General features: G+C 37.0%; 1 protein-coding gene across 1 annotated transcript; it reads left to right on the top strand.

Annotated features, from left to right (window-relative positions):
• The first annotated feature begins 3,569 nt into the window (after positions 1-3,569).
• LOC149201852 (WAT1-related protein At2g37460-like) lies at positions 3,570-4,774 on the top strand. The gene is made up of 4 exons (XM_089401389.1): positions 3,570-3,743; positions 3,841-4,006; positions 4,143-4,290; positions 4,660-4,774. Exons 1-4 carry the CDS (start codon positions 3,570-3,572, stop codon positions 4,772-4,774), a joined length of 603 nt encoding a protein of 200 aa, XP_089257515.1.
• Positions 4,775-14,845: the final 10,071 nt, after the last annotated feature.

Raw genomic sequence — 14,845 nt, 5'->3', positions numbered from 1 at the left:
ATCCTTGAGTTAGTAGTTGAACATGTCGTTACAACCACAAAGATAATATTAAATTATATTGATCCGTAAACACTTGTGGTTATTCCACTAGATAGTCTGTCACAACATATCTTATAAAATTATACTTAAAAATCCAAAATCTACACTATTACATTTTTCTTTTCTTTTTAGATTTATAGATGTATAGATTACTGTTAATAATGTATGCACGTGAATTAAAATTATGCAGAAAATAGAGAACAATGAAATAAAATCTCACACACACATTTGGCACTAGAGATGACATGAGAAACACTTTTAGGAGAAAAACCCAACTGTAAATGTGAGTTGCTTTGCTACCTTTCTCTGAATAGAAAATGTCTGGAAGTACAAATAAGTATGGCATGTGGCATCTTGGCTACTACAGTGCACAAATCCTTTCCTTTTTCTCTATCTCCTATCCCTCTTAGCTATTTTTTCTCAACTTTAGAACAAATGCACTCAAAATAATGGAACCCCTTTTCCTCCTAGTGGCACGGTTATAACACAACCTCATACCCTACTAGTGGTTAGGTTTGACAAACTCAACTCTTAATCAGAGGTACAATATAAACTCTTCTATAGCCTTCTTCATCATAATCATGTAGATAGCCCCCTTTAGATGAATTATGGGGATTGGAATGAAATCCTCTTGAATTAAGGTGGTGAAAATAGGAAGGTTAGCTTTTGAGTGGCATAAATTTCACATACAGACTCAGATTAATGTGATTATTGTGCCATTGGAAAATACTTCCTGTGTAAAATAGGAAAAAAGGGTGCAAAGATAAAGTGGCAAAGTTTTACCCCCAAGAAATACATTTGATTCCTCAAAATGCTCCTGGAAGGTTTCCGAACCCATCTTTTCACACTATGTCTCCCTTGTAAAAATGTTCCTGTGAGGTAATTCCTCCACTTTTTCCACTCTGAAAACATTGAGATGGATGATAAAGTTATAATGATGCAATCTGGATCAAGTATTGTGACCCAGACATAAACGAATCAAATCCCACCCCTATGTCCTCGTTCTTAGACACTAGTATAGAGTGACCCAAATGCAAAAGGACAATATACATGGGACACAAACTTGTGTAGGGTCCACAGCTCCATTCGTCTAGCCCCCCTCTGCATACAAGTTATATCAAATTTCCATGTCTTGATGATATTGGACCTCATAGGTTAGCAACATTTGTGTAATCATGACCTTTGACTATGCCATTATCATGGTAGATTGTTGCACTATTGACTCTCTTCATGTTGGAGAATTCTAGCTCTCCTCACATTGCAAGTGAATAATGCTTATGAATGACAACCTCATTCGACACTAACATCTTATTTCCTCGAACACATGGTGCTCCTTGAACTCCCACTCGCTGCTCCTCAAGCACTTTGAAAATGGAAAATAATATTATGTTGGACCATAACAAAGTCAAAAGCTTGGGATGAAGTTAGAGCCTCTCACTACTCCTATCCATCGGATATCAAACAACATTTGATCTTGTTGAGGGAGGAGGGTAAGTAGGAGAGAGCTTATTCATTTGATAATAAGATGGAAGAAACTATTAAGCATTTGTATAATTACTTAGACCCTAGTAGGACATGAAAAATGTATAAGGATAACCTCAAGCTCTACTAAAGCATGCAATCCTTCACCATTTGCACCTAGTTAGGAAAACATAGTGGAGCTCTAATTTCCACTACTAGTAGCTCCACACTAAAACCATGTTTCCACTACTCCTACCTACCTCATGACTTCTTTACTATTTTGCTTCTTAGGTTTTATATACTACTTACTATCACTTATAAGACTAGACTCACTTCCTTCATCCTTCATGGAAGGTTCAGAGTGTTTATTTTAATGGTAAACCTTTGTTTTAAAACATGGTTTCTATATGAGTAAGAGCACAACAGCTTTTGTGGTTTATAGTTCATAAAAATGTGGTTTATATTTCATACTTTTATGAGATATTTTTGGAACATTAGAGATGCTATAGTTGTCATAATACTACTATAGATATCATAACACCCTCAAACATCACAAAATCAAATATGTAAAGCTATACACTTTTTATTATAAAGAAATAAAATTGAAATTAAGCTATTTAAAAAGAGACTATTTTTTAAACATAAGTAAAAGCTACTTTCAATTAGATTTACCATCAAATTTGAATAGAAAAGTGAATATGTTTTAAAATGATATGTCAGAGGGTGTAATGTGTATCAAATTTTTATGTTTAGGGTATAGTTTAATGAAAGTGTTTTTTAAATTTTTATGCAAATTAAAAGATAATAATTTTTAATGAAATTATAATGTTTTGCTGTTTAAATTATATTTTTAATGTAAAAATATAAAATTCTAAAAACACTATTCTTAATAAAATTGCAATGTTCCATCATTCAAACAATTTTTTGAAATATTAAAAGAGATCGAACCCTTCAAAAATCCTTAAAACATATAAATTACACTAACTTGATTTATAGAACACTGAATAACTTAAAGCTACAGTATTTAGTTCCAACAAAATCAACCAAAAATAGCCACTCAAGAAAATGAAAAACTCTTCTTATTTCAATGATCCAAAACCCACGAAACCCCATCTATATTTAATCTCAATAACTCGAAACTATAATTTTCCAATTAAAAAACTATTCCAAAAAAATAACAAACGAAACAATTGGCCACGTCAACTTCTTTTGTGTGTAAGGCTGTTGACAATAATCGAGACCATTGTGTATATTTCTTTTATCGCTGGAATCTTAAAAATTAGTGCGACGAACGACCTTTGATTATTCTATCAATAATTTATTCCGGTCAATACGATTGGGCACTGATCATTTACCCTTAGACCTCTTGTTTACTAACTACTCTTGCCCTAGACCCATCGGATTCATTAAGCGCTTCAGAAAAAAGCGCTAGCGTCAGCGCCTTATCAGTTAAGCGCATCTAGTGGATTCCTATATGACCCAAGCAAATGAGCAGGGACGAGAAAAGAAGTAAAGCATTTACGCTCCCAATAGGTTGATCGGCATTGCTATTATAATGCTATTATAAGGGAAATGAGAAATTCAAGCCCCATCTTTCTCAGGTTATAGTCCAGGTAGCATTTGCGGGCATGTTAATCATCGCTAGGATTTACAATGGCCACATTCCTAAGGTACAAGTTGTTATATACTTACTCTTCAAGATGTGTTTTAATGGTTAGGCGGGAGATTTAGTCTTTAACAAATCTTGTGGTCTAATACTGACCAGGACTATATATGCCTGATAACCTGTTCAATCACTATCCCTGATAAGCTGCTCCCTCACAATTTCTTTAGTTTAAAAAAAAAGTTGTTATATAGTTATTACTAGGTCCTTTGAACCATTTTTTGAGGAACGGTCGTACATTTCAGGCAGTCAAATTACTTTTTGTTCTGAGTATAGATTGTAGTGCAATAGTTAATGTTGGAATAGCAATCTATTCGTGATTCTCATTCAACTTAGAGTTTTTGCTAGACTCGAGAATGTTAATATCAGAAGTGTTAGAGGGCAAGCAAAAATTGTTGGAATAGTTATGTGTGTTGGTGGTGCCATGGTGATGACATTATACAAAGGTCCCGCTCTTAAATTTTTATCATTTGGTGTAAAAAGCAATCATGTTGCCTCCAGTTCTAAGCATAATATCATTCTGGGCTCCACCTTGGTCTTCGGGGCCGTCCTGGTTTGGTCTACTTGTATTACTTTTCAGGTGATATTTATCATCCTCATTATATTTCCAATTTATTATATTGTTCTAATTATAACTCTTGGTCGGTTGATTATATAGTGGGTGAAATTCAATATAGGCACCTGTACTGAAGAGGTATCCGGCTCAATTATCACTAACAGCTCTCACAAGTCTTGTTGGAGCAGCAGAATCTGCGCTAATTGCTGTAATCTGCGAGCATAAGAAATCAAATTTCTGGGCTGTAGGATGGAATATTGAGCTTTTGAGCGTTCTATACGCTGTCAGCATCTGAATTTTGAGAAAACATTTCTATTGGAATAGAAAGATTTAACGACATTGTACTTCGACTGTAAAAATTGAATTTTGATTGTTGAGAAATCCACCATTTTAATCGATTGTTTAATATATTGAATGTTCCAGGGGATAATATGTTCTGGACTAGCGATGTTTTTGCAAATTTGCTAAGTAAAAAGGGGTCTGTATTCGTGGCAATTTTCAATCCAATAGACACGATTGTAACGGCAATTTTGGAACTCGTCATTCTTCATGTGTATCTTCGTGTGGGGAGGTAGGTAAATAATTTATATAGTCATTAGTTTTTTCTAGGTTATCTAGCTAATTAATATACTTATTCCTTTTTTAAGTGCACTTTTTGGAAAGTTTTCCATTTCATATATTTGGAAAAGCCAGAGAATGCTTCAAATTACGTCGCATTATACGCGTCCTCTGATTTTGTAAAATAGAAACCATATGCTTTCATGAGTCTTTTGATTTTGGTTATGAGAATCTTGAAGAAGCCCGGGTGTATAACACAGTTTTTACCCTCATGTATGATATGCTTTCATGAATCTTTTGATTTTGGTTATGAAAATCCTGAAGAAACGCTACTGTATAACAAAGTTTTTTATGTTTTATTTTGATGATCAAAACCGCGTAGTGTGGTGGGCAAAATATTGATTGTCGTGGGTCTTTATGCTACACTTTGGGGCAAAGCGATGGACACGAAAACAGAAGACGATGACGAGCCCGGCAATGATATCATGCCACATTAAGTCCGGGTATCCAAAAATAGTATTATTCTATCCGAAGTGACAAAGGCTGCTTTAAGCCTATGTCAAGTTGTAATTTCTGTTGTGTCGATGACGGGCCCGGCAATGATATCATGCCACATTAAGTCCGGGTATCCAAAAATAGTATTATTCTATCCGAAGTGACAAAGGCTGCTTTAAGCCTATGTCAAGTTGTAATCTCTGTTGTGTTTGACCTAGATTTTATGTAATGATGACACTTCATATAAAAATCAATAAGCTTCATGATCCATCGACAACAATTTTGGAACCGTGAATTGACAATTCATTTTCGATGCTTGGATAGACACATACAGTATGTTGAACCCTAAAAAGTACGTTTCCCTAAGTTAAACCCTAAAAGGTACGTTTTCCTAATATAACTGTTTATGATTCTAACTCTGGTCTCGTATAACTGTTTATGATTCTAACTCTGGTCTCGTAAAAGTTGTGCGCATGATCTCCGACCACGTTATCGAATAAGCAACGTTTCGAACCTTTGTTTTTTGGATTTTCACATTATCTTGCACATTGTTGTTACAAACACAAAAGCTCATTTCATGTACTTTCTTGAAGTGTTTTTTGCTCCCCTTTGCAAGTTGGGTACAATGTCGTCTTTTGACATCATTGGTTGTCACGCAATGTGTAGAAGCTTTTTCAGATGGTTTTGAGGGTTTATCCTTCTGTCTCTAAGTTGTTCTAACCATTCAAACATTTTCCGCACTCATCTACAAAGTTTTGAGCATTTTCATACAAGTGTCATTCATCGCAAAGTGTCTATTAAATGTCACACTTGTCCTAACTAGTCATAAGGATTTCACACGAAGGTAGATGCATTTTTTATTTGTCATGGGTGATATATTTTTTGTGTTGTCAAGTATTCTATGTATGATATCAAAGTCGAAACTTTATCACCTCACACACTAGTCTCACTAGTCCGACACTTAACCACCCCCGAAGAGGCTTTCTGACCAACAACTTGACTTGATTCGACCTGCATAGACTATGGGCTATGTAGTTCCATACCTCACGGTGTGAAATTCCTTCTTGGAACTACAAAATGCGTAGTCCTTGCCTCTCAAACTATTCATTGCTTAGTTCCTATGCTCAAGGTCCTGTCTCAGTGTTCAGGACTAGGAAATTATTCCTCCCATCCCAGATTGAATTGCGCACTATGCAAACACAAGTATCAAGCTCTCATCCTAAGCCTATGAACTGCATGGTTTCACAGTTTCCTAGTCCCACTTGCCTCAGTCTCGACTGCAAAATTTTTTCCCTTGGTCTGGCCTAAGCTACATGCTCAGAAGTTTTAGTGATCAAGCCTGACCCTTTTCCACTTGAACTGCACAATTGTGCAGCCATTGGGCCCTCTATCCCGACCTATCACCTTGTTTGGCCCATTTTATGGATCCAAATTCTCCATCTTACACTAGAGCTTTTCAGATTGATATCATCTTGTCATGATTGAATTTTAGATGTAGGTACTCTCTCACACCATGACAGGATGACGAGGGAGGAGATGTAGAAGGGAAGCATGCACAAGTACATCTTTGACACTAGACATGCAAGGCCATCTATGAAAGCCAAGCAAAGGCAGACCAGCTTGCGACCAAAACACAAGACTTAATATCATCAAGGTTTCCTATCACCAGGCCATGAGGAGCTGGAAGAAAATGGATTCTGAAGAATACACCAAAGACACAATAGCATTAGAGTCTTGAAATTGGCATGTTATCAAGTAGTCCATGTCAGCAGTCTGATTTCATGATGTGTCATGAGTTGTCAGATGCCACATCATTATTGTGGACCATCTATATTAAATTCAAAATGTATTGTAAAGTGGAAGTCCAAAGGAAACACATGAATATGGAGAGTCGTGTAAGTTGAAAAGTGATAGGAAGTTGAAAATTCGTGAGGTTAGTCAAAGAGTCACCAAGAGGAATCATCACCCCTTATTTATATAAACACCCTCATTGTAGAAGCAAAGAACTAGTGGTAAGCTAGTTCATTGAGGAGCAAGGAGTGCCTCCAATGTTCCACTACTGGAGCTAGTGGTGTACATTGTAAACATGTGTCTTAGAACTTTTACTTAATAACAAAACTCCTCAAGGCAAACACATTCTTCATGCAATGATTATGAATGTTTTTAAAATTATTCTGTGGATGTTTGGATTTCATGTTTTCTTTTACATGTGCGAAGATAGTTGAACTATTTCGGTTATTTTATTACTTATCTTATTGAGAATGTGTTGTAATGGTTGTCATTTTTGTCCCATCCTTGTGGACTGTTTTGTAGGATATTAGACATATATTTCTTCGTTTGTTGGTTGTAATGACCGTCACATCCTCTGTGGAATATTATGTTGGATGTTAGATGAATCCTTTCGATTCATGTGCGTCTCTTCTTGGGTGGTACTACTACCTCTCACTTCGAGGCTCACTTTTCTCCCCTCTCCATAGTAGAAGAACCTTCAAACACTTACAATTGAACACTCACTAGGCACACCTCCTCACTTTTCTAAGACACCATTACATCCCTCTCTGATACTGACAGTTAGGGCCAATGCATATCTTTGAGATATATGAAACCAGACCAATATTACAGATGGGTCTCCTACACCAAACGATGTGAGGTCTGATTGGGAATTCACATCGGGGAGACCCCTTGGTTGAAATATTTCCAGCACCATCAACAATGGTGCTAGAAGGAGGGACAGATGACAAGTTGAGCCCATTGTATCTGGCTTGAATCTCTTACCTTAAATGGCTCATACACAAGTCTTATTTTCGGGGTGTTTTTCTAATGTTTCCCTCCATCAATTTCCTCAGTGATCTCCATCAAGCCTTTAATAGGCATAGTTACTAAGATGTCTGTAAAAGGATCAATCTCTTAATAATGAATCATTTCATCATTTTTTTGATGGATTCCTTCACCTTTGTTGTTAAATTTCTGAAGAATAAATGAATTAGGATTTCTTGAAACAAGAGTTTGAGCATTTGGTTATTATCTCTTTACACGATGAGCCTGAACCCCCTAATTTTCCTACTTCTCCAACTCTTGTGAATCATGAGACACCTCTAATTTCAAAGAAGGAATTTACTACTCCTTCTATTATTTTTCCTCCTCCTTTTCAAGTTCTGATGGCGGTGCCTCTCTATGATGGTAACAAAGTTGGAAAATCTACAAATCAAATTCCTAATCCATCTTCTCATTCTTCCATTTCTCATTACTTAGGTTCAACGGAGGAAATCATGGAATGACTGATGATGCCCACGGGGAATACTAGCCTCCACAACATGTTGTTATCATTCATAACTCTAGCCTCCAATATGATCTATATTTCTGTGACCCTCTATATTCTACATGCCATGACTCTTTGTAATGTGATCTACTTGATCGATTTGCTCCACCAACTAGTCTTTCACACTCTCTTTATTTTAATGTTGTTGGTCCAAACTTCGATCAGGTAAATGAGAGTCACTTTACACAAGGAGAGAAGAAGGAAGTTGAAGATGATCTCAATATTTCTTATTTTTGTCAATATCCTCCGTGTCAATATGATTCACTTCAATTCTTGTGTGATTTTTAATCTTCTAATCTCGCTAGTGGATCAAATGCAATCAAATCTTTAAAATAATTTGTAGCCTTAGGAAACAATCATTCCCATTATGATGAATGTGATAAAAAATACCCAAGTGCATCATATGATTTTTCAGATCCTCTAGAACATGTTGATTTGAACAAATTAGATCTAGAATTTGATCTGGCCAAGTAAAATTTCCATATCGAAACTTCCTCTTCATCTTACAATCCCTTATGCTCTATCATTTTTGATGCACCTACTTGTGACAAATATTCTCCCTACTCTTCAAGTCCTTAATCCGATGAGTTAACTTCTCAATTAACACAAGGTGGTGAGATGATCCATGATGGAAAGGAACATAGTAAAATCATTGAGTACTCTTCCCATCTCTCATTATCTTTTCTCTTGCTTGAGGACAATTCTCTAAGCCAGATTAGCGATGACAGTTTCCTGTTTCATACATCTTCATATTTGTGATCATATGAATCATTTAGCTTGAGTAATCTGGTTGTTGAGAACTTTGATAAAGTGAGTGACATAGATGCTTTCCACCTTGTTAATATTGATCCCATCAACATTAGTGAAAGCATCTATCCTCACACCATGCACGATTTGGTTCAAACTTCAGGATGTGATTTTATAATTTTGGAAAGTCTTGTACTATGTAACAACCCCCCACCATTTATATGGAGTAATAGTTAATATTTGACATATAAATTGGGAACCTTTAAATTTTTAGCCTTTCAAAATAAATACTAACTTTACAAATTTCCTTAAAACATTAAAATACAACCCATACTTAGAAATTTTATTGCAAATTGCATTTTCGCAGTTTTCCATGTGACAATTATAAATATCTTAATGAAAATCCTGAAATGTGATATGCGATAAATCCCTCGTTGCGATTTTCTAATCACAACACTTTAAGAACACGTGATCACACTTCACAAGTTGAAAATTAATAACGCATGCCATTGTGTCACCCCTTAAAAATTGTGAAATGCGATATTGTGATTTTTGCAATCACATTTCACATAATCTCCGAGAACGTTATATGGCAACATTTGAAAACTGTGATGTGGAAAATAAGGTGTGAAGGATGGGAAGTTACTGAGTCTTAATGACATATTAAGTGGTTTGACATAGTAATTAATGTTTAGCAGCTCAAGGAGAGAAATTGATCTTTTCATGTTATGGGTAGTTAACACAGAAATCGCATTCAAAATCTTCCCACGATTCAAAGTCATTTCAAAGAGAGCTCAATGTTAATTTCCCTATATTGTGTGTGCTTATATATCTCTTTCATTTCACGAAATCTTCCAAAGAGATGCCATTATGAAAGGTAATTCAAAAGTAGAAGCAGTATAGCATTCTAGAGTCTGAGGTTTCAGAAATGTTGCCGTATTTGTTGATACATTTTGTAGTGCAGATGGAGGAGAAACTGCATGGGAAGTCATCTACAACAGACTGGAAGATGAGTCGCCTAACATTATTGTCACCAAGGCAACAAAGGAATCAATAAAACCCTTCAAAGTTCAATTCAGAGATGTATCTTGCTCCTTTCTTCACATAATAGGAGAAAGAGCCAAGATACTCCCATACACTGATATGATTATATGGGTGGTGGAAAATATCAATATTGAAGACAGACAATTCAGGAACTCAAAGATGGAGCTAATGGGATCATTCAAAGCTAAAGAATTGAAACAAATGTCTCATATTCCTGACCCTTAGGATATATATGATAAACCATTTCTGGCCAAAGTCACAAAGTAGAATGAAGAACCCTTCAAGATGATTCAAGGTTGCAGAGTCCTAGAGAACAAATCCAAATATGATAAGATAGGTATGAACCCCACTGATTCCTTAGAAAGTCCCCATAATTATACAACTTCTATATTATGTAGATTATATGGATTACCTAATAATACCAAGTTCTCTATTGAATGGGTCCCTTTAATTGATGCTTCTGTCAACTCCCATATAATGAATTGGGCCACTATCCTATATGATAACCTAGCTACTACTATTTCCGAATATTGCCAAAAGAGATCCACCTCCATAGAGAACCTTCCTCCATTTTATTTCAATGTTTATATCATAGATGCCATCTATTTCTTTACTATGTTTCCAATCATGGGTTGGAAATGGACTTTACGAGACCCCTACCTCATTCATCTCAGTCACAAACATATGTGGGAATCCCATTTTATTCCCCATTTTTACAAAATATGCCATGGTGTTATTTTACCATTACACCAATTGATTTTTTATAAGAAAGCCCCCACATTTTCTAAAGAATCCACTACATACCTTCTTGTAGCAGGAAAGTATTTTTCTGAATAATGGTTTAGATATATAAAAGTTTATGGCAGTACAGTGGACCTACACGTACTCCGTTTGTATGTCTCCAATAAGCTTTTAGCCAGAGAAATAACTCACCAAACTATTGGGAAGGGTTTGACCAAGACCTTGAAAGATAGCAAAAAATCATTATGGCCACCCTTTCCCATCTAGTGTGGTTCTTTTTTTTGGAAAACTTCAATCATGCCAATAATGAATTAGTAAACCTAGAGAGCCTTATGCTCCATACTCTACCAAAGAGGCAATTCGACCCAGAAAGAGTAGCACAAAATGTTACTACAACACTAAAGCTGAAACCCTATGTCCATGAAGCTTGGGAACTTGAAGATCTTTTACAATTAGCTGAAACATTCGAACAAGCATTCGATTATGTGAAGGAAAATTTGAATCCTGATGATTTTGAAAGGTTTCAAGAATTTGGAAATGAGAGGCTTGAAATAATCCCATTGCATCTTTTAAGGGTTGAAGGCAAGCCTATGCCCAATGTAACTCTTAACAAGGGGCAAAATTATCATATAGAATCTCAGGTGAACACAACCCAGGATATAGGGAAGACACCAGACATAGAGACTATAGTGGAATCTAGGAGAAGGTCAGCCAAAAAATAGGTCATAAGTGACCTAAGTGACCTAACTAGAGATACTGGTCCCGAAAGCGAAAGTAGTGATTTGGAGCAGAAATGGGACCAATTTAATAAAAAGCTCCAAGATACTCCCAAGAAAATAGATGTCTTGGAAACCACAAAATATCATACTCCAAAGCAAACTCAAATGATTTCAAAGTCAGAACCAATGAATGAGCAAGGAACAAATTAAGAGAATATAGAAATCATCCCTACATTCTCGACATCTGAAATTATTCTAAAGGTTGCATAGATACCTCCTTTAGATGTATTCTATAGCCCACTACATAAGGTTGTAGTATGAAGACAAATGAAAAGAAAGAGAATATAAACACCCGAAATCCCACCTAGGAATGAGCCAATGGACATAATCTGGAGGGATATTCCTTCAAACCTAGTTGAAAATTTAACTAGGCTATCACAATTTACAGGGGGGATATGCTACTACAACCATGGATAAATCCATAGAGGTGTCTATTTTGTTAAGGGAAAGGAAAGAAAGGATATTGCAGCTCGGGCACAACTGGAGATAAAGAAAGAAAATGTTAAAAATAAGGCTGCTAAACAAGTAGCCCAATTGCAACGGAGCATGTGTTATAGCTCCAAATCTCACTCTTATGGTTTGTGATGCTGCACTTATGGCCTAGGGCAACCCCTCCTTCCAGACCTGGTCCAAAAATTTAAAAAACAGTGTTTTATTCCATGTACGCGACTTTGCCCTGTGTTAAACGCGTGTACACGCGGGTCTGTCATACCCAACCTGCGTGTATCTATTAAAACACTTAAAAAAATATAATTTCCTCTTTTTCGGGCGGTGATCGCGGGTTTACCTGCTGGATCACCTGTTAGTGCCCGTGGCCCAACTGTTCCCAACCAACTCCTAACTAAAAAAACTACTTTGGAGAGGGTATAAAAAGACATCAAAGGGAAGGCCAAGGAGGGAGAGAGAGGAGAGCAAGATTATTATGCTGAGATTTTTCCCTTAGACCAGGTCTGAAGTCCTTGGTGCATTCTGCACTTCCCCCATTTTGCATAGGAAACCCTTGTTTCCATGTGTATTGGTGATCATTCATCCTTGACATCATCATTGAGTAGGACTTGGAAGGAGCTCTTGCTGGAGGCTGGAGGCTGGAACGAATCCGGGAGGAAGCTTGCTTGGAGCCTGCTGAAGGTGTTCAGGTGATATCTTTCCGATATATGTACTTTATTTGCCTTTATATATAAAGAAACACGTCTTTGTTCCCGAATAATCTTTCTTTATGCTTATGAGATTCTTGTGTTGAATTCTTATGAAAGTAGTTACTTAAAGATTATTTATAACTAACTTTATAGCATAAAGATGATTTATACATAAACTTCTATACATGTACTGTTGTGTTCTTTGATTTGTTTGTCTTGCAGGTCAGAGAAAGAAGAAGGGAACTCCAAGAAGGGTTTGCACCCTAACGGTCTTCTCGGACGTAGGACCTTAGGTATGTACCCTAAACATTAGAATTTGCTTAAAAGTAAAAAAGATGGCTGTGTGTGTGTGTTTCTTTGTATAAGCAATTTTCAGTCTGGTAGAGTCTCAGCCCAAAGGACTCTAGAGTCCTTTGGGCTGAGACTCTACCAGACTGAAAATTGCTTATACAAAGAAACACACACACAGAGCCATCTTTTTTACTTTTAAGCAAATTCTAATGTTTAGGGTACATACCTAAGGTCCTACGTCCGAGAAGACCGTTAGGGTGCAAACCCTTCTTGGAGTTCCCTTCTTCTTTCTCTGACCTGCAAGACAAACAAATCAAAGAACACAACAGTACATGTATAGAAGTTTATGTATAAATCATCTTTATGCTATAAAGTTAGTTATAAATAATCTTTAAGTAACTACTTTCATAAGAATTCAACACAAGAATCTCATAAGCATAAAGAAAGATTATTCGGGAACAAAGACGTGTTTCTTTATATATAAAGGCAAATAAAGTACATATATCGGAAAGATATCACCTGAACACCTTCAGCAGGCTCCAAGCAAGCTTCCTCCCGGATTCGTTCCAGCCTCCAGCCTCCAGCAAGAGCTCCTTCCAAGTCCTACTCAATGATGATGTCAAGGATGAATGATCACCAATACACATGGAAACAAGGGTTTCCTATGCAAAATGGGGGAAGTGCAGAATGCACCAAGGACTTCAGACCTGGTCTAAGGGAAAAATCTCAGCATAATAATCTTGCTCTCCTCTCTCTCCCTCCTTGGCCTTCCCTTTGATGTCTTTTTATACCCTCTCCAAAGTAGTTTTTTTAGTTAGGAGTTGGTTGGGAACAGTTGGGCCACGGGCACTAACAGGTGATCCAGCAGGTAAACCCGCGATCACCGCCCGAAAAAGAGGAAATTATATTTTTTTAAGTGTTTTAATAGATACACGCGGGTTGGGTATGACAGACCCGCGTGTACACGCGTTTAACACAGGGCAAAGTCGCGTACATGGAATAAAACACTGTTTTTTAAATTTTTGGACCAGGTCTGGAAGGAGGGGTTGCCCTAGGCCATAAGTGCAGCATCACAAACCATAAGAGTGAGATTTGGAGCTATAACAGATGCCCCCTAATGTATGAGGTCAGAAGGGGAACATGATGGCCGAAATGCATTAAGTAAGTACAAGGAAAGGAACTCTGCCGAAAAACCGAGGAGGACTTCACCGGAATTCAGCCTGCCAAACCACCGAAAGGAGATCAGAAAGAAACACTGTCTGAGGCGGGCATACCCATGCTCAGGAAAAGTAAAGTATGTCCGCATATCAAGTACAAGCGGATCCACTAAGTATACAAGTATAAATGACTGTAAAAATACATAATGGATCATCTGATCATAATGAGTAAGTACATGTCTGAATATCACATATAAAACTGTCAATGATGCTGAAAGATGCAACGGATCACTGAAATCAAAGACTGATCCCAGAAGGTACCAACTGAACATGATGGAATAGGATGGTACTACACTGCAAACTCAGGTGCCAGCATATAGAATGTCGCCATGACTGACTGCAACATATAAGGTGGAATGGTATCAACTAGCAGCAACAGAAGCAACTGTCAAGTGAACCAATGAATGCTGATACAACCTGAGGTCTTCACCGACCGCCGTGGTACATTTCTACACCATGGGAATAAATGATCTGAAGTCGACCATGTGAGAAATCGTTTGATTACCGGTCATTGATGTATACCGTTAACAAACGCGAGACTACTCACCGATAATGATAATGAGCGTCAAGGTACCCAGTACAATCTAACAAGTGTGAATAGATGAACTGAAGTCGAACACCTGTAAGAATCTATCAATCAGGAGACAATGATGGTTTCCCACTGTCGATAGCGAGGAATCTGCCACTAATGACTGCAAACCCCAAGGTACTGCCAAATGGACTCTAGATCTTTGCCCCAGAGCAATGAGTCGGAGTCGATAGGGAAAGATCCGCTAGAAGGAAGGCATTAAGGCATCCT

Source organism: Pinus tabuliformis, chromosome 2_1 (genome assembly GCF_031772625.1).
Source record: "Pinus tabuliformis cultivar Carrire ecotype Pingquan chromosome 2_1, CPIR1, whole genome shotgun sequence".
In the NCBI taxonomy this organism is placed as follows: Eukaryota; Viridiplantae; Streptophyta; class Pinopsida; order Pinales; family Pinaceae; genus Pinus; species Pinus tabuliformis.
Note: the sequence above shows the minus strand (reverse complement) of the source record. Positions and strands in the feature narration are given on the sequence as shown.